This window comes from Maniola jurtina, chromosome Z (genome assembly GCF_905333055.1).
Source record: "Maniola jurtina chromosome Z, ilManJurt1.1, whole genome shotgun sequence".
Classification (NCBI taxonomy): domain Eukaryota; kingdom Metazoa; phylum Arthropoda; class Insecta; order Lepidoptera; family Nymphalidae; genus Maniola; species Maniola jurtina.
Window position 1 is genome coordinate 9,412,685 of NC_060058.1, and position 18,853 is coordinate 9,431,537.

The 18,853-nt window shown below is 34.7% G+C and overlaps 2 protein-coding genes across 3 annotated transcripts; both read left to right on the forward strand.

The window, feature by feature from the left end:
• The first annotated feature begins 1,247 nt into the window (after window positions 1-1,247).
• LOC123880739 (band 7 protein AAEL010189) lies at window positions 1,248-10,980 on the forward strand. 2 transcript variants are annotated; one of them, XM_045929038.1, is made up of 7 exons: window positions 1,248-1,350; window positions 1,744-1,853; window positions 5,563-5,635; window positions 6,017-6,099; window positions 7,195-7,454; window positions 8,748-8,928; window positions 10,736-10,980. In XM_045929038.1, exons 1-7 carry the CDS (start codon window positions 1,329-1,331, stop codon window positions 10,832-10,834), a joined length of 828 nt encoding a protein of 275 aa, XP_045784994.1. In that variant the 5' UTR covers window positions 1,248-1,328; the 3' UTR covers window positions 10,835-10,980. The 2 variants fall into 2 exon arrangements, with proteins under 2 accessions (XP_045784994.1, XP_045784993.1); XM_045929037.1 differs by lacking the exon at window positions 1,248-1,350 and adding an exon at window positions 1,538-1,655.
• A 3,606-nt stretch (window positions 10,981-14,586) lies between these two features.
• On the forward strand, window positions 14,587-18,351 carry LOC123880738 (LETM1 domain-containing protein 1-like). The gene is made up of 4 exons (XM_045929036.1): window positions 14,587-14,868; window positions 15,275-15,637; window positions 16,284-16,572; window positions 16,935-18,351. Exons 1-4 carry the CDS (start codon window positions 14,750-14,752, stop codon window positions 17,256-17,258), a joined length of 1,095 nt encoding a protein of 364 aa, XP_045784992.1. The 5' UTR covers window positions 14,587-14,749; the 3' UTR covers window positions 17,259-18,351.
• The last annotated feature ends 502 nt before the right edge of the window (window positions 18,352-18,853 follow it).

The following is an 18,853-nucleotide window of genomic DNA, read 5'->3' on the forward strand; positions in this document are numbered from 1 at the left end:
AGAACGTAAATTTACTTGGTCTATTGTTCCTTCCAAGTAGATAAGGGTGTTATCACTTGCCCAAACTCCGCGTTGGCATGGGGCGGATCACAATCGAAACAGGTCAAAGAATAAATAGAGTACAGAAAAGCCTGGCACGCAAGTAATTAAGTCGGTATATCCTTTTTAATTAAATAAAGCTGCCCATTCAGATAGGATCCCCAATGGAATTACGTGTGTTATGTGCAATTTACATCAATAATGTAATAAGGCCGTGGTCTTGATAACAGCGGTGGGCGAGGCGGGAGTGGTAGCGAGAGCGGGGCGATGATATAATACAATACGCACCAATTATATAAGTGTAAATTAAAAATTTATAACACCCCCGACAAGTGAAGGTTACAGTAACTAGAGCTGATAACTTTAAAACGGCTGAACCGATTTTCTTGGATTATAGCTAAGAACACTCTCGATCAAATCATCTTACAAAAAAAAAAATCTAAACAAAATCGGTTCATTAGTTTAGGAGCTGCGATGCCACAGACAGATGCACAGATACACACGTCACACATAAAGCACCCCTCTTTTTGGGTCGGGGGTTAAAAATAGTGGCATTCTGCGAGGTAAACGATAGAGCTAGTTCACTCTGACAGAGAGGCATTATACGGCATGAAATTCTAATAGTTGTTTTCCCGTGGCAAAACGACTTTCTTCAGTTAGTACTATATAAACTGAATTAAATTTAAAAAAAGTTTGTATTTTGATAAATTAAAAAATATTCATCAATACGAAAGCATGAATAGCTGTTCACTAGACATAACTTTGGTAGTACTTGAATCGCACGCGCTGCCGCCAAAGTGAAATATTTAAAGCAAAAACAAGATACGGCAAGCTGGCCGCGAAGCTATCGCGAGATCATCATCATTACTATTGGTTCGAGGTCACTTTAGAGTTTTGTTTTTCACAATATCGATTATACTATTGATACAAAATCATTTCAAAAAAAAAAAAAAAAAAAACAGGAAAACCACTATTAAATTTTCACATCCATCGCCCCGCTTTCGCCGCCGCTCCCGCCCTGCGCACCGCTGTCGAGACCGCGGCCTTATCATACGAGTTCTTGATACTTACATAATATTATTGTGATGCATGGAAAAAAAATTGCTAGATCATGTAAATGAGTAAAATTTATTCATTGGCTTTGACATTGTTGTACAAAAACATGCTTCACTAGAGACTCCACTTTTATTCTATGATGCTCACAGCCTCCTAGCAGTAAACTCCCTTCTTTCGTAACGAACGGTCGTGTATAATTCGCAACCCTGGCGCGGTATTCCGATTCCACCACTATGGTAGTTGCGGAACCTTCTAGTGAGTATGATTTTACTATTAAATTGAAACGATCCTTCCAAAATAATAATATTGCACACAGTAAGTAAGTTATATGGTTGATAGAAGTTATATTGTTTGAGCGATCATATTTCATTTCCCATGTAAATTTTTAATAACCTCATAGCCTACTATGGGAGTCGGGTCAGTCGTCAACAAATTACCTGTGGTGTGTTACATATTCCATAATAATTATTTTACGATCGAAGTCTTTTTTTAGTCCATTATGACCACTTTACTCGAAATGTCCAGCAGGCAGCAGTTATATCCGACTATAGCCGTTGGAAGTAAATATCAAAAACAATATTATACTTAACCGAGGAATAAATCATTGAACCTTTATGTTTTAATTATAATTGTTTTGTTTCTCTCAAGCAAATGATGATGCGGACTCGGAGTCCAAAACATGCGGAAAGATCCTGGTAGTACTATCCTGGATACTAGTCATCGCGACTATGCCGTTTTCACTCTTCGTATGCTTTAAGGTATGCTTCTTATATAAAACAAGTGAACTTATATACAATTGCTCTGCGAAATATAATATGGAACTTTACGCTTTGGTATACAGCAAATTATTTTGAAAGCCTTTTGTTGGAGACCTTTTTCATGTAGACTGAAAACTATGGCATGAACTTTCGAGTAGCGTAGAATTATTTAATCTCTTTCTCAAAAATCTCATAATGGTACCGTTTTTTGAACGCTTTGCGATGATGATTGAGATGAATATCGTCTCGTGCTATAAATTTTAAATTTTATTACTGCGAAAAGCTTAAATCATACGGTATACGACTTTGCTTTGCTAAGGCGAAATGCTTCAGGGAATTGCGCCAAATTTTACGTTCCGATTGAATATAAAGTAACAATAAGTATGTATGTATGGATTATTTATTGTGATATTTATGACTCCATTAAACAATCTGTTTATTGTATTCAATGAGCCGTAAGTAAACTCAACGAATTTCTGAATATGTATATAAGTAGTTACCTACAAATTAATTGATAAAATGACTGTTAGACAGCTCAGTATGAAGATATAAAGTTTTGTAAACGTATATATCCAGAAACAAAATCGTTCAGGTACGAGATTGATTTTTTAAAGATAGGTATATGCAAGCATGCGTGGTAAAACACATTCTAGTTACGAGTTTATTAAAACAACGTGTTTATTAAAGTTTAAACTACCAACAAAATATTTCATTTCGGTTTACTGGATGGAAAATATTTCGTCGCAGTGGTGCGGATGAAGGGTTAAATTAATTAAGATTTATTTCAGATTCCCGCGACTTCATCTGCGTGAATTTACGTTTTTCAAAATCCCGCGGGAACTTTTTGATTTTCCGAGAAAAAGGTAGCCTATGTGTTAATCCAGGGTATAATCTATTTCCATTCCAAACAGCCAAATCCGTCCAGCAGTTTTTGCGTGATTAAGTAACAAACATCCAAACATCCACACTTTGACATTTATATTATTAGTAGGATTAGGATTTGCTCTAATAGGCTATCTTTATCTATTATTTATGAAGCATAATACTATAATGAATCTTCTTTAATGAAAAAGTATAATGATCATCTTGCATCATTTATACAGATGTACTTACAAATGTTTTAATAGGCATAATATATGTATTTAATGATTTGTATGGCGTGATCATAAGTAAAATTATTGCACCCTCTCATAGCAATTATTACCCTTACCTACAGTTCAGACTTGTAATCTTTATACCTATCACACTTGCACGATAAATAACTGTATGGGTAGGTTCACATCTTAGGCGCTATAACGCTGAAGAACTTAATAAAGATTTGAAAACATTATGGTGAACTCTCAAGCACGCTGATTTTCTCACGATATATTTTTTCTTCACCATTAAAGCAAGCAATATTTTAATTGCGTAAAACGCACTTATTTACGAAAAATTAGAATCCCGGAATCTACGAGTACCTCCAAACCTCCCGAAAATAAGATGAACGAGTCAACTTTGACCCTTCAATTCACTCAGGTACATTTTAATCAGTTTAGCTTTTAATACGAAAAAAAATCGCACTCTCACCGTTGTTTTGATGGCAGAGCTAATTCATCGTAGACAGGTTATACCTCACAAACTTTCAGGTTTTGTGATAAATAGGATCTACTTAAAATTCCATAATATACCTACGCTTTCGGGTCTTCATTTTTCAGCAAAATTTCCATAATGTAACTCTAGGGCAAAATAATTGAGTTAGGTAAAGATAGAAGATAGCTGTAATGTATATACCTACCTGCCTCTTAACAAAGTATCTATTTCATGCGCGCTCTCGTGAAAATTTCCATAACCTCTCATAAAACACGGAAATAGGTCAATAATTGAGTTAAATACTACGAGATAACGGTAGAAGGTACCTGTATAGTACCTGCCCCTTGACCCATATAAGAGGTAGGGTTTGGTATGCCTATGAACTAAGTCACTTTAATAAGCGTCATGATATTGAAACTTAAGCTTAACTACGAAAAATTGAAATAAAGTCAATGCACAATATTATTTTCATAGAATGAATACACGTTGAGCAACCGTAGATAAATAATATTATTTAGGTATTTGTATATCTACAAAATAAAACTAAAAAGTAAATTCTACACAAGTGTTATTTAAAAATTTATATCACCCCCGATAATAAGTGAAGGTTACAGTAACTAGAAAAGAGCTGATAACTTTCAAACGGCTGAACCGATTTTCTTGGATTATAGCTAAGAACACTTTCGATCAAGCCACCTTTCAAACAAAAAAAACTAAATTAAAATCGGTTCATTAGTTAAGGAGCTACGATGCCACAGACAGATACACAGATACACACGTACGTTAACCAAGTCACGTTAACGTTAGTCAAACGTATAACACGCCTCTTTTTGGGTCGGGGGTCAAAACGGGACATGCAAAACAAGATAAATAAATTTTCTCTATACGCTCTACACACATAATAATTATTATGTTCGTGGAGTCCTAGAATGTGCTAAAATAGATTTCTCCTATCAATCCTATCAATGGCTTGTTACTTAAAGTTACGTAAAGCTCCCACGGGAATTTCAAAATACCTAAACCCACATGGATCAAGTCGCAGTCTCATCAATTTGATACAGAAATAGCATCTCGAAAATGGACATAGGCTATTTTTAACCCGGAGGTTATTTTTAACTCACGGGATTTGTAAAAACTTAAATTCACACAGATGGAGTCGCGATCATCTAGTATACACATTACACATATATATCACGACATAAAGTATCTAAAACAAAAAGTAATAACTAGGTCGCAGTCACATTACCCTCCGGCAAAACTTTTAATAGAGATGTAGAGTCAAAAAAACTCCGGTTTGTGGATTGCGAGTGTTATGTTTTTATACATTTGTGACTTTATTTTACGCGAGACCATTTTCCAGGGTTCCGTACCTCCAAAGGAAAAACGGAACCCTTATAGGATCACTTTATTGTCTGTCTGTCTGTCCGTCTATCCGTCTGTCGCGTCTGTCAAGAAAACCTATAGGGTACTTCACGTTGACCTAGAATCAGCAAATTTGGCAGGTAGGTAGGTCTTATAGCACAAATAAAGGAAAAAAATCCGAAAACCGTGAATTTATCATCACAAAAAAATATACTAAAATGTGTTTCAGTTTGTAAAATAAGATAACTATATCAATTGGGGTATCATATGAAAGGGCTTTACCTGTACATTCTAAAACATATTTTTATACGTAATATAAATTCTTGCAAAATGTCGGAAAAAATACCCGAGTATGGAACCCTCGGTGCGTGAGTCTGACTCGCACTTAGCCGGTTTTTTGTGTAAGGAAAAGTAGTTCTTCCACATAACAGCTATTCAAATTGGTTGCTATTGTATACTTTCTGATTGTCAAACAATGATGTAGTGGTGATAAATTAATTACATTAACTCAAAAATAAAACTACGAGGGTTTTTCTATTTCTTCTCCTCTCAGGTCCAGCCGTTTCGAAGATTAGCCCGTTCAAACAGTCAGACATACAGTTAGATTTTTTTTAAACCTGTGATTCAGTTATGGTTCAAGTAATCATGTGAGCTTAATGTGAGATAGTTATTTCGAAATTACAGACAAACACTTCAATTTTATTTATTAGTATAGAAAGTACATGCAGATATGTCCTCGTAGGTGATTGGTTTTATTGGTGTTTTTTTTTATTACTAGGTGGTGCAGGAATATGAGAGAGCCGTTATATTTCGTTTGGGAAGACTGCTATCCGGTGGAGCTAAGGGACCTGGTAAATATTCATGTTTATAGTTTTTACCCGCGACTGCGTGTATAAAAAGGCCTAATAACTATTTAGGCCTTTTTCATCAGGTAATTTAATCGTTCATTTCTTGGGATGAAAAACGTCCTGTCCTATTTTACATCACAAATTACGTTCTAGTGTTCATCTTAGTAAAAATTATTAGTATGACCCTATTTTGTATCCTATAAATAAACTTACAAATTATGCCCTTTTTTTAGTTATCAGGAATATAATTATACATAGCTAGATGATCCCGGAATGCCATACCTAGATAATTTAATAAAATTATATCACGCGGGCGAACTTGCGCGCAAAAGCTAGTTATAAAATAGTCCTATGAACCTTTATAAAAAGTCCATTGATTTTCAGGTATTTTCTTCATACTACCTTGCATTGACTCATACGCACGAGTAGATCTTCGAACTCGCACCTATGACGTCCCACCTCAAGAGGTAAGGAAGATATTATTTTGTAAAATGATTTATAATGTTTATCAGAAATCGAACAAAGATATTTTTAACCGACTTCCAAAAAAGGAGGAGGTTCTCAATTCGTCGGAATCTTTTTTTTATCTAGGAGTTTCTGTTACTCCCGTGATAACCTAATGGTTACCTACGACGTACCCTTCTATTTTTGGGAGCTCGGGGTTCAAATTCTAACTTTTACGGAGTTGTATGCGTTTTAAGCGATTAAATATCACTTTCATGGTGAAGAAAAACATCATGAGGAAACCTGCATGTCTGAGAATTCTTCATATTACTCCCAAGGTGTGTGAAGTCTGCCAATCTGAACTTGGCCAGCGTGGTGAACTATGGCCAAACCCTCCTCATTCTGAGAGGAGACTCGTGCTGTTCTGATGATCGTGATGATCTGTTACTGCGAATATCCGATATTCGAAATGCAGTAGAGAAAACTCTCTAAAGGTCTCCTGGTCTACGACAACGTAGGTAGTAGGTAGGTATTGTTGTTATTTTAAAGGCTTGCAGGTCGTGAATGCGGCTTTATTGATGTCGATTATGCCCCGTATAATAGTCCAGACAAAGCCTCGTCTGATCGTTTTGGATTTCAGGGGCTTGAGGACAAAAATTTGCAAGCAACCGTATTTAAGTCATTTTGAATTCAGCATGTTTAATAAAAGCTAATGAATAATGAATTCCATATCGATGACAGTTTTATTTTTAACCCCCGACCAAAAAAGAGGGGTGTTATAAGTTTGACGTGTGTATCTGTGTATCTGTCTGTGGCATCGTAGCTCCTAAACTAATGAACCGATTTTAATTTAGTTTTTTTTTTGTTTGAAAGGTGGCTTGATCGAGAGTGTTTTTAGCCATAATCCAAGAAAATCGGTTCAGCCGTTTGAAAGTTATCAGCTCTTTTCTAGTTATTACTGTAACCTTCACTTGTCGGGGGTGTTATAAATTTTTAATTTACACTTGTGTTTTCTTTTCTAATTCATAGGTCACTCTGGCTAGGTCATTATTAAGTGCGCCTGGCTATCGCGCGTCGTATTTATCTGAGCTCCTGTTACCTTTCTTTTTTGTGCTTAGGTACTCACTAAGGACTCTGTGACGGTATCCGTCGATGCGGTCGTGTACTACCGAGTTCATAATGCTACAATTTCGATCGCCAATGTCGAAAACGCTCACCATTCAACCCGACTGTTGGCCCAAACTACTCTCCGCAACACAATGGGAACACGGCCGCTCCACGAGATCCTAAGCGAGCGTGAGACTATCTCAGGGAATATGCAAATTTCTCTCGACGAGGCGACCGAGGCTTGGGGCATTAAAGTGGAGAGGGTGGAAATGTAAGTGACATTATAATTTTACACAATAACTTGGCAGAATTTACTTTGTAGTTTCGTTGCCAAAATTGTAGGGAACTTTGGATAAGTAGAGCGTAGTTAAGAATAAGAATACAAAGAATTTATCCTAATCCATACTAATATTAAGAGGGGTCTCTCCGTCACTCGCTCCATACAAACGTAGTTCGTCTCTCATTTGAATACTTACCAATCATACTCAATGGAATTTTGTAAAAACGTTCCGGGAACTAATATCTATGCCTGTGGTTTTCCAGATTTCCGTTTAAATATTCGGTTTCAAAGTTACGCGGTTTTAAAAATTCACATACAAATCTTTGAGCCCCTGTAATTTTAAAACTACATATTTTTAGAAAAATCTAAAACACCACAGGCACAGATATTAGTTTCTAGAATATGTCTGCAAAATTTCATGGACTTTGGTTGCTTAATATTCAAATGAAATTGGGACTACGATTGTATGGAGTAAGTGACGGAGTGAGCCCTGTTAAGTATACGAAGGTTTGGTTGTTTGGATGTTTATGCCTTCTAAATCCTGAATTGTCAGAATGATTGTCGAGAAATTCTAAAATACACAGTTAATGGTTTCCCTTCGATTGCCTACAATTCAACTTACAATATAAACTACAAACACCGAACTCGAGTAAAATTGTTACTCAAATAGTGTCGCTATTGTCAAAAACATATGACTGTTATTTCCTCGATAGCGGTATTTATACTCCCAGTTTTATGAATGTATGATAGATGGTCCTATATCATTATCTAATCAATAATCCTGACGCGATATTTGTGGCATACCTACTGCACTGATCTCTACAAATATAAGTGCGCTGGACTTGTGGTTGCCGACCTGTTTTTGAAGCAACTTGATTTTTGCCATTTTGGCGCTGGAAGTAGCCGTGAGCGTACATGAGCGTAAATGTTAGTGGTGAGACATATGTCTACTTAGTATAAAAAGAAGACCATTTGACACAAAGTGTCAATTTTAATTCCCGTCACTCTCAGTGGGGCACGGCGCGCTTCAAATCGGCACAAAAATAACTGTTTTACACTTACACCTTTTCCAGCGTTCTTGTATATGGACTTATGTCGATTTCAGTGCTTGTTCTTGTATATGTCTATTTCAGTGATGGTATATGTATAGGAAACCATTAACTATTCCGCCTATGCTTATGTAGATGTCGTTTGCAAAGAGAATATACGGAGAATAAAATCATTGCGTTTGTCGTTTACGTTTGACCTTTAATTGTACAGATAAATATATTTATGCCAACACAGCAAAGACGTACGTCTGCCCGTGCAATTGCAACGCGCGATGGCAGCAGAGGCCGAGGCCGCTAGGGAGGCGCGCGCGAAGGTGATTGCTGCTGAAGGAGAGCAGAAAGCTTCCAGGGCACTTCGAGAGGCATCTGAAGTAATTGGCGACAGCCCCGCGGCTCTGCAACTGCGTTATCTGCAGGTGGTTATTTTTACCCGCCTGCGGCATAGCCAAAAGGAAGGGTTTTGATTTTAGCAGTCTATGTATGTATGTATGTACAGATGTGACATCAATAAAAGTGGTGGTCTCCAAAATTTTTTTTTGCTATTGTATCGAGTGGGATATCAAATGAAAGCGGAGAAAATTTTGAGTTCATCATGAATATAAATGTACTACAACATTAAAATATACCAAGCGACACAAAAACAATTTTACTTCAGCGTATTTCAGTTCGTATTTCAGCGTTTATTTAGTTAGCGTTAGCGTCGGGTTTTAGTCAGGCGCAGCGTAATTTCACATGACTGTGTGATTCGAAGAAGTGTTGACGTGTTCACCAGTCTATATAATACTAGCTTATATGCCCGCGACTTCGTCTATGTGAATTTAGGTTTCTAAAAATCCCATAGGAACTCTTTGATTTTCCTGGATAAGAACTAGTCTATATCACTCTCCAGGTCTTTAACTATACCCATGGAAAAAAATCACGTCGATCCGTTGTTCCGTTGCGACGTGATGGAACGACAAACCAATAAACGAACACACTTTCGCATTTATAATATTATGGGTGATGATGATTGTTTGTAGCGCTCTAGAAATTAAACGTAGATTTGTCTTAACCCATCGATGTCTTAACCTTCCAAGTGTTATCAAATTAATAGGTAGGTACTATCATGGTGCTCCCTAGACGCCATTTATTGGAATAAATACGATGGAGAGTTTCAGCAAATGTAATGTCATTGGATAGGTCTTGAAGTATGAGGTCTAGTGTTTGTATGTCATAAAATATAAAGTGCATTTTTTAAATATTATCTTAAAAATAATGTGTACGTAATAATATTATGTTATCGATAGCTGCCTGAAAACAAAGACCCTTGTTGTAAAGTGACTTTGGAGTTTAAAATGGAACGCGCTTGCCAAGAAGCTCTTCACGTTTGCCTTGAAGTTTATAAATTACCCTACTAAGCAGTCCCGTATTTACCATAGACGAGAGGCTGAAGTATCATGTCAGGCTAATAAACAAGTATCTATGAGTAAAAGGACCCCAAAAAATCAATAAAAAATTTAGAGTACCCACCTCTTAGGACCGTTTAAGTTTAAGAATTTACAATTATTATTATTAAGTAACGGAAAAGAAAGAGCAGGAAATCAACATTTATATAGGATAACTAGATACCCGCGACTTCGTCCGCGTGGATTTAGGTTTTTAAAGATCCCGTGGGAACTGTTTGATTTTCCGGGACAAAAAGTTGCCTATGTCAATTACAGGAACGGAAGGAACCTCGGTACCAAATTTCATACAAATCGGTTAAGCGGATGGGTTTTTGGGAATCCGGTGGGAACTCTTTGATTTTTCGGGATAAAAAGTAGCCTATGTCCGTCCCCGGGATATAAGCTAACCCTGTACCAAATTTCGTCAGAATCAGTTAAACTGTTGGGCCGTGAAAAGGTAGCAGACAGACAGACACACTTTCGCATTTATAATGGATATATTGGATAGAATTTATTCGCATATATGGATATTGGATAGAATCTATATATAGGACAATTTTATGTTTTCCTCGTTTCCCGAGAGTTCCCGGGATGCAAGCAATCTCTACACATCCGCCCACAATCCTCCGTAAATAGAAATAGGGTAATTTTACGCCGTAAAATCAAAGTTTTCTCACGGGATTTTGAAACCTAAACGAATGAAGTTATGGATATCATCAAGTTGTTTATAAAATAAAATGGCAACCGTATGATAACATATTATATTATGCAACGTATATAATTTTATTATTATTTACAGACTCTCAACACAATATCTGCTGAGAAGAACTCTACGATTGTGTTTCCACTACCTATCGATTTGCTGACGTATTTCTTGAAAGCCAAAGAAGCAAATTAACCTTAAAAATAGGTATAATAATATCAATGTGGTACCTAAACGGTCTGTGTGTTAATGTCAAAATATATTAAATGATATTATATCGATCGATATTAAAAGATTCATATCATAAGATATCAAACATGTTTTAAAATTAAAAATATATATATTTTAAAAGTATATATAGTATAGGTAAATATAAGTTATAAAAATGTTATTTTAACACATTGTCTATTTGTTATTATTACATGTTTTTATCTCACCTGCAGTGTTAGTATTCGTATGTGGTGAAATATCTACCTGTTGCAACCCATTTTTAAATCAGTTTCCTCCAACCGATTGAGCTGAAATTTAATAGTTAAGTAACTTCGATGACAATTTAATGCAATAATATGATACCATGGAGGTGGTCTCTTGATAAAGTCGGGTAGTCGCCACAGGAACTCCTCAAGTAGGTTCTTACCTATCATGACTCTTCTTCTCTCTGGGCTGGTTTCCGCACTTAAACGTTTCCGTCTGTTGTGCGTACCCATAGTGCGTACCTATCATGACTCTTGGCATGTTATACGTTTTACATGGCTGCAAAAAGGGTTTTAATTGACTGTACTTAGGTGGGTGTACTTAGCATCAAGAAAAGAGTTTTCAAATGCAGAATTATAATCAAACTAGAGACCCGCCCCGGCTTCGCACGGGTGTAATGCTGATGCTACATTATTTCTCGTAAAAAGTAAAAGATAAAAAATGGTTATTGTGGGTTATACCTAAGAGATAGGTATATACCATCGCGGTCTTTTTTGTAGACCTTTTTAGGATGTACAATACTGTAGTAGGTACATTATTTTGATCTATCTCGTAGCGTTCAGCTAATGTTTGCAATGTAAGCGCATAAAAAAATCCCTAAAATTATCAGTTTCTGTACTATATTATGCATGTATTATACATACTTAAATCTTCCTCTTGAATCACTCTATCTATAAAAAAACCACATCAAAATCCTTTGTAGTTTCAAAGATCTAAGTATGTAGCTACATAGGGACAGACAGCGGAAAGCGACTTAGTTTTATACTATGTACTTAGGTACCTAGAGATTCGCCCGCGTGGTTTCAGGAAGATTGTTGGAATTTCTCGAAATCCTTTTCTTAGATGGAGACTACATGGTATAGATTTTACATGCAAAACCTCAAGTTTCTAGACCCTAGTGGTTTGAGCTAAACGTCGATATGATAATCACGCTGATATTATGTACTTTAATGATATACCTACCAACCTACGGGATTTTTATTTGGAAGCGAGGCGAAAAAAACTAAAAAAAATAGAGGCTTTTTTTTTTGTCCTCGGAATGTTCTCGATCGCGGATTTTTACGGACCGCTACCAATAAATTATTCTGTATAATGTCATACAGTGTCATTGGAATGATATCAAAAACTTTGTGATTTGATAATACCTAAACTATACTACCTATAATATCTATTACCTATACTACCTAAACACCATCCAATACCAATAAATAATCAAAGTCAAAGTCAAAATCAAAATTATTTATTCAAAGTAGGTACAATTGTACTCCTTTTGATGGTCGAAATTGTTCAATTTGTACGATATAGTGGTGATAATTAATTACGTAACTTAAAATTAAAGCTACGAAGGTTCCAATCAAAAATCGTTTTTCTTATAGGTACTTGTACTTTTGGTGATTTATTTATTTTTCAAATCCGCAATGTATAGCGTGCAAACTTGAGGTCAATGCCCCGCCTACAACGTGGCATTTACTCCACGGTACCTATCTACGCGATGACGATGATGTTTGTTGACCTCTATCGTCGTTCAGATGTTTTACTTGCAATACATTGCGAACTCTTAAAAAACACAGGATTTTGTTTGCGTTTTAGTGGTACGAGTATCTTATCAGTAATCATAAAATATACTATTACTTATTGCAGCCTGTATAAATAAACCTACATAAATGACAAAATAAAAAAATATGTAGTTATATATTTAACAATAATAATATTTCTTATGCAGATTAGGTATCACTCGGTTGTCGTAGGATTACAATTTTTGACTATATAATAAACGTGTCGCAATGCCAATGATTTTTTAATGTATATCACCTTAACTCAAAGACTAATATAATTCTACTTAGCTAATCTCTTGGTAATAAAATGCCGTATGGCCCAGTGTGGAGTTATGTGTGCTATACCTAAGCAATAATCTTTCTTTAACGGTGACGGAAAACATCGTGAAACCGGCAAGCCTCAGAGTTCTCCATAATGTTTTCAAAGGTCTGTGAAGTCTACTAATCCGCACTTGGCCATCGTGGTAGAGTATTACCTAAATCCCTCTCATTCTAAGATGAGGCCCGTGCTCTGATAGAGTGAGCCGGCGATGGGTTGAACGAATCTCTTGGTAATACCTACCTATACATAGTAAATTATAAATAGTATCTATTATAAAAGATTGATAGTAAAGTTATACGAGTTAGGAAGTATCTTGCTAAATAGATGCATATTTGAGGCTTTGACAGTTATTGTATAGGAAATCTCACATCAACTCATAAAGAATCTTTAGAATAGAATTTAGTAACATTGATTTTTGCATTATTATCGACGTTTTACAATGTTTGAAATTAAGTTTGAAACGTTTCTTTCTATTCTGAATAACTCTACGCCAAAATAACTTATCCAAAAAAAACCCCACCATTCTACCAATGTTACCCGTATCCACTGTAACTGTGACCATATATATAATCTGTGTGTCTATCTATCAAAATGTCAATGTCAAGACTCAAAATGACATTTTCAAGATCAAGGTCAAAAAATTCTTATGGTCAGTGGTCAGTGTGTAAAGGTTCCCGGTTTCTCGGGAGATCTATTGATTTTAGTTATTGTCTCCCGTATCCTGATTTAGCAACCCTAACCCCCCAATTTATGAATTTTCAACTCATGTTAAATATTACGCAACCCTAATAATATTCTAAAAGTGGAAAACATTTTAAAACAACTTCAATCTTAAAGCAACTTTGTAAATATTAAAAATATCTATTAAGAAGCAAATAACATTGACACTATGCTTACAGATACATAATAATATAATGATTTCTGATCCAATCCAATTGACGTGATTGAATGTGACGCGTTCAATTTTTCATTGAAGATGCGAACAAATTACTCAAAGAATTCCTCTCAAAAGTATGTAATTCGTAGAAAGATTTAGGGGCTTTTTATTTGGCATTTAATGTCAAAAAAGGTGAACTTTCACCAATACTAGGTACCAGTATGTAGACAATTCCCCAATTTGTTAGAGGTCAATGATTATCATCAAAAAATTGACACAGAATAGCTTTTGCTTCATAATATGAAAGAAATTAAAGAAAGAAAATTTATTAATTTATTCATCTTGATCAATGAACGAGTAAACGATAAGTAACTACTGCAAAACAAAATAACAAAACTTTGAATCAGTAAACAACAATGGATCAAACTGTCCGAGTCACTGATAGGTCTTCTCATAGAATTAAAATACATGTTTTAGTCTATTGGTCTTCTATTACACGTACCTAATCAAAGTTGATAATTAGGTACAATTTTAATAATAGATGAGAAAATGGTCACAAAAATAGCTAGTAGGTAAGGTATGAAGACGGAAATGATTAATTAATGTATAATAATCGTATATACAATTAATTAATGCTAAGAATCAATCATAATAAAATACTTTTGTTTTTCGGAATCTCCCGATTTTTAGCTGGCAGATTTTAATTTTGCACTTTTGCAACACTGCCTACCAAAAAAATCACCAAAAAATTTCGTCAATCATGCTAAATGTTATTTTCTAATTTTTAACCTAACTATAATTTAATTAAATCAAGTTCCAAACGAAACTATTGTGATAATTTAAAGTAATGAAAAGAGTTTAACTCTGAAAAATATTCAACAATGTCTACTTATAGAATAGTGGCGGTGTCTAGGTTAATTTTACAGAGCAATCGTTACTGCGCTGCTTTTGGTGGGAGCCTTAACCAATTTCAGCAAGTAAACAACTTTAAATATAACATGTATGTACTTATAATTATGATTTTCAGCGTAAATAATACCTGCGCTTTTTTTGAAGAAATTATCTGTGTTACATCATGATGTTTATAATGAATAAGTATAATTTGATGATGGAGTCCTTTTATTTCTTCGTCGAACATAGGGCTGAAGCAGTCATTTTCCATGTCTCCCTATCTTTGGTTGCTGCCTTGACATGGTTGCACGAGAGTCCCACTCTTTTAAGGTCTGCATCAATGAACCTCCTCCAGGTCCACCAGGTCTCCTTCGACCGCCAGGCTGCCATGGAAACGACACTTGAGCAGCGGTTCCTTCCACTCTTCGCAGAATATGCCCCATATGAATATATATGTATATGAATTAAAAATATGTTTGTTTACTTTGGTTTATACTTTCAATGTCTAATTTCAGATTCCACACAATTCAACGCACAAAGCATACACAAACAATAAAAAAAGAAAGAGAGAAGCTAAGAACTTACTTAACAAAAAGATACATTGACTATGTAAAAAATTACACTCGAGTATTTGAGAAGAGATTCCCATCTGCCATGCGAATGTATAGAATCTTCAGTATAGGCATAAAAGATTTTTTAAAGGACTTGAAAACCTTTATTACTTTGAGGATCAAAATCACAAAAACCGGTGGCTTCTCAAATTTGTCACGGCAAGATATTGAGCTTTACCAAAAAATGCCTTCAGACATGTGGAGGATTGCTCCTGTTTTGATATTGTCTGCAGTTCCATTTGGAAACTATGTGATATTTCCATTAGCGTAAGTATTACATACAAGCTATACAATGTGTTCATTTTAACTTGGACAGTATGGGGAAATCCAAAACCATAGGATGAGATGCAAGGAAACTGTCTGAGAAACTATTGGATCTTTTTAGGGTTCCATACTTCATAAAGAAAAACAGAACCCTTACTGGATCACTTTTTGTCTGTCTGTCTGTCCATTGTGTCTATAAAGAAAACCTATAGGGTACTTCCCGTTGGCCTAGAATCACTAAATTTGGTAGGTAGGTTGTCTTATAGCACTAGTAAAGGAATAAATCCGAAAACAGTGAATTTTATGTTATTAGTGAGTTTTTATTTTATTTTCATTACAAATAAAATTAAAATGTCTTCACAAAAAAAATAAATTACTAAATCACATATTATAGATGGTGCTATTGTCATTAACTTGCTGTGTTGCACATAAAAATATAAAAATATCTTGTACGATAATACGGAAGAGTCCGATTCATACTTGACCAGTTTTTTTTTTTTGTTCATAAGTATGTTCATTATTTAAACTTTGTTCATACATACTTTTATCAATAATATTCTCTATATTATGGTATACTGAGTCAGTTTGTATGTCACCCAGATTTAGTTCATCATTTCATTATAATTGTAAATGTGGCTTGTATTTTCAGGTTTTTAAAGCCAAAGAAATTATTATGTTCACATTTTTGGTCTATACAACAAAGGGCTGAATTCTCAACTGAAGATCTGAAAGATCGCCTTAAGTATAACAAGCCAGTATTTCGTGCTCTTCAAGCTAAAGCTGATCTCATTCTGCCAGGAGAAACGAAGGAACATTGGGAAAGGATTCTTGCATTGCTGGGATCTGGTGTCCATCCCACTGCTGAAGAAGTTCTAAGATGTAAAGATTTGTTTAGAAAAGAACCATACAGTCTTCCGAACCTATCATATGCACACATGGTAAGTTTATGCCTTTTCTTGCCACTAATTTCGTAATGTAAATTCTGTTTAGGATCCAATAAGGAGTTTTATAAAACAAATGTTATGGAGGTAAAGTGAAAGTTATAAGCCTCATGTTATAGAACTGCAAAAAATTTGCTTTTTTTGCAGCCAAATTTGATTTGGCTGAAATTTGAAATGGAGATAGATTTTACTCTGGATTAACACATACTTCTTATCCAGTAAAATCAATGAGTTCTCACTGGATTTTTAAAAACCTATATCCATGGGAATTAAGTGGCTACCACCGCCCTGTTCATGGGCATGTGCAGCATCAGATCAGATTTATTGTATTTACATTGCTTTCTTTTTATGTTTTCTAGGGCTATTTACTCAAGATGTATGGACTACGACGAAGTTTATTAAGAAGGAAAAAATTAAAATACAGAGCATTGTTATTATTCGAAATGGATAAAGCGATTGTGAGAGAGGGTGGTGTAGAAAGTTTAAGTACGGATTCTTTACGAAATGCATGTCAAATCCGAGGATTAAATAGTAGTCATTTAAGCAACCAAGACATGAGAGATTGGCTTCAACAGTGGCTCCATGTATCACAGTATATAGATTCAAGTACATATTCATTGTTACTTCACTGTCCAATATTTTTTGCATATAATCATCCACAAAATTGGGTCCTTATTTATTAGTTTTCATAACTTAAATAAAAATTATCATAATTGATTGTTTTGGCTTAGCTCATCATTGTGCTTTATTTGCAAAATTACACGTTACGTTTGCACTTCTGTTTATATGTTTACGTTAAATGTTATAATAATATAATATTGTTTGATTGCTTTGAGCGTCGCAACCAAGATCTTGCATTATAAGATGCAGACCTATTATACATATTTCTCTCTTAAGTAATTACTATCTGTCCAAGTTAATGTGATAATAATTTGCAATCTAATTTGATGTTATTATAATTATTTCTGTGTAAAAGTATTTTATTTTTACTAAATAATTTATTTTTTTAGTTTTAATTTAGATTTAAAGTATGTATTGTACCTACTTAATCATTATGATCTGAAATTTTTATGCCTGTATTCAACTTAATGCTACTCTCTTTTTGTTCATTTCTTGATTTATTTTCTGGTCTTAAAATCTATCCCTCCATTGTAACTTGTATGTGAGACTAGGCTGCTTTATTAGTATTTCTAGAGATTTTGATAACATAAAGTAAAAGGGGTAGTTGGCAAAGAATAGACAATGACTAACAGATATACCTGCATGTATTTGTTTTTTTTTAAATCTTGTTCACTTCTCATTGTAACGAATATTTAACAGTAGTAAATGTTTCTTATTCGCACATGAAAAAGTTAATTATATCACTATTACTAATACGTGGCACGTCTTACTGCAGGACTTGGGTGTTTTGTTTAAGATCTACAGTCTATCGACACTATCTAATAGATGGTTTCTGAACACAATTTTCTTTCACAGGACTTTCTGGATCAATTTTGCCTTTCTAGCATCTTGGGACCCCATTTCCTATCGGTTCTTCATTAGCTTCGCAACTCTGAGCTATAGCAGTCAAATTGCTTTTGCTACGTGTAATCCTTGGATTTCTTTATGTTCTTGATCAATGATGTCACAGAAAAACTACTTATATAAATAATTTTTGCTTATTGCAGTGTGCAGTTTAGTTTTTTAGGCCAATTTTTGCTTCCCCAAAGACACAAAAATATATTTATTAAATGTTGTTACACTTGTCTGTTAATATTTTGTAAACAATAAATTATTTTAAAAAAAATACGGCTTTTTATTTTTGTCTTTGTTTCATGCAGTGTGGCCAATGTGTAACAATCGCATGGACGTATAGCTTTATGAACAATCGAGACTTGGAATTAAATTTTATCGTAGTTCGTATGAAATGAGAAATTAGATTGCAGTCATTTTTAGGGTTCCATACCTCAAAAGGGAAAACGGAACCTCTATAGGATTACTTTCTTGTCTGTCTGTCAAGAAAACCTATAGGTTATGTTTACTTGACAGACAGACTGACAACGAAATGATCCTATAAGAGTTCTGTTTTTCCTTTTGAGGTAGGAAACCATAAAAATAATTAACATGTGTTAATGAACAAATAATTAGTATTTCCAATTTACCCCAAGTGAGGTTGATACCTCACTTGGGGTAAATTGGAAATGTAGGCACGTAAAGCCCCTTCATAATATGATTATTATGAAAGGGCCTACATTCTAAAACAGATATTATTTATTTTTATGCATAATAGTTTTTAATT

What these genes read in the sequence shown, in the direction of transcription:
- LOC123880738 (XM_045929036.1), top strand. Translation starts at nt 14,750, where the DNA reads ATGTCTACTTATAGAATAGTGGCGGTGTCTAGGTTAATTTTACAGAGC. An exon ending in AACAACTTTAAATATAACAT is followed by an intron (nt 14,869 to 15,274) that starts GTATGTACTTAT and finishes GTCTAATTTCAG; the next exon opens with ATTCCACACAATTCAACGCA. An exon ending in ACCTATCATATGCACACATG is followed by an intron (nt 16,573 to 16,934) that starts GTAAGTTTATGC and finishes TATGTTTTCTAG; the next exon opens with GGCTATTTACTCAAGATGTA.
- LOC123880739 (XM_045929037.1), top strand. Translation starts at nt 1,595, where the DNA reads ATGACCACTTTACTCGAAATGTCCAGCAGGCAGCAGTTATATCCGACT. An exon ending in TCCGACTATAGCCGTTGGAA is followed by an intron (nt 1,656 to 1,743) that starts GTAAATATCAAA and finishes GTTTCTCTCAAG; the next exon opens with CAAATGATGATGCGGACTCG. An exon ending in CACTCTTCGTATGCTTTAAG is followed by an intron (nt 1,854 to 5,562) that starts GTATGCTTCTTA and finishes TTTTATTACTAG; the next exon opens with GTGGTGCAGGAATATGAGAG.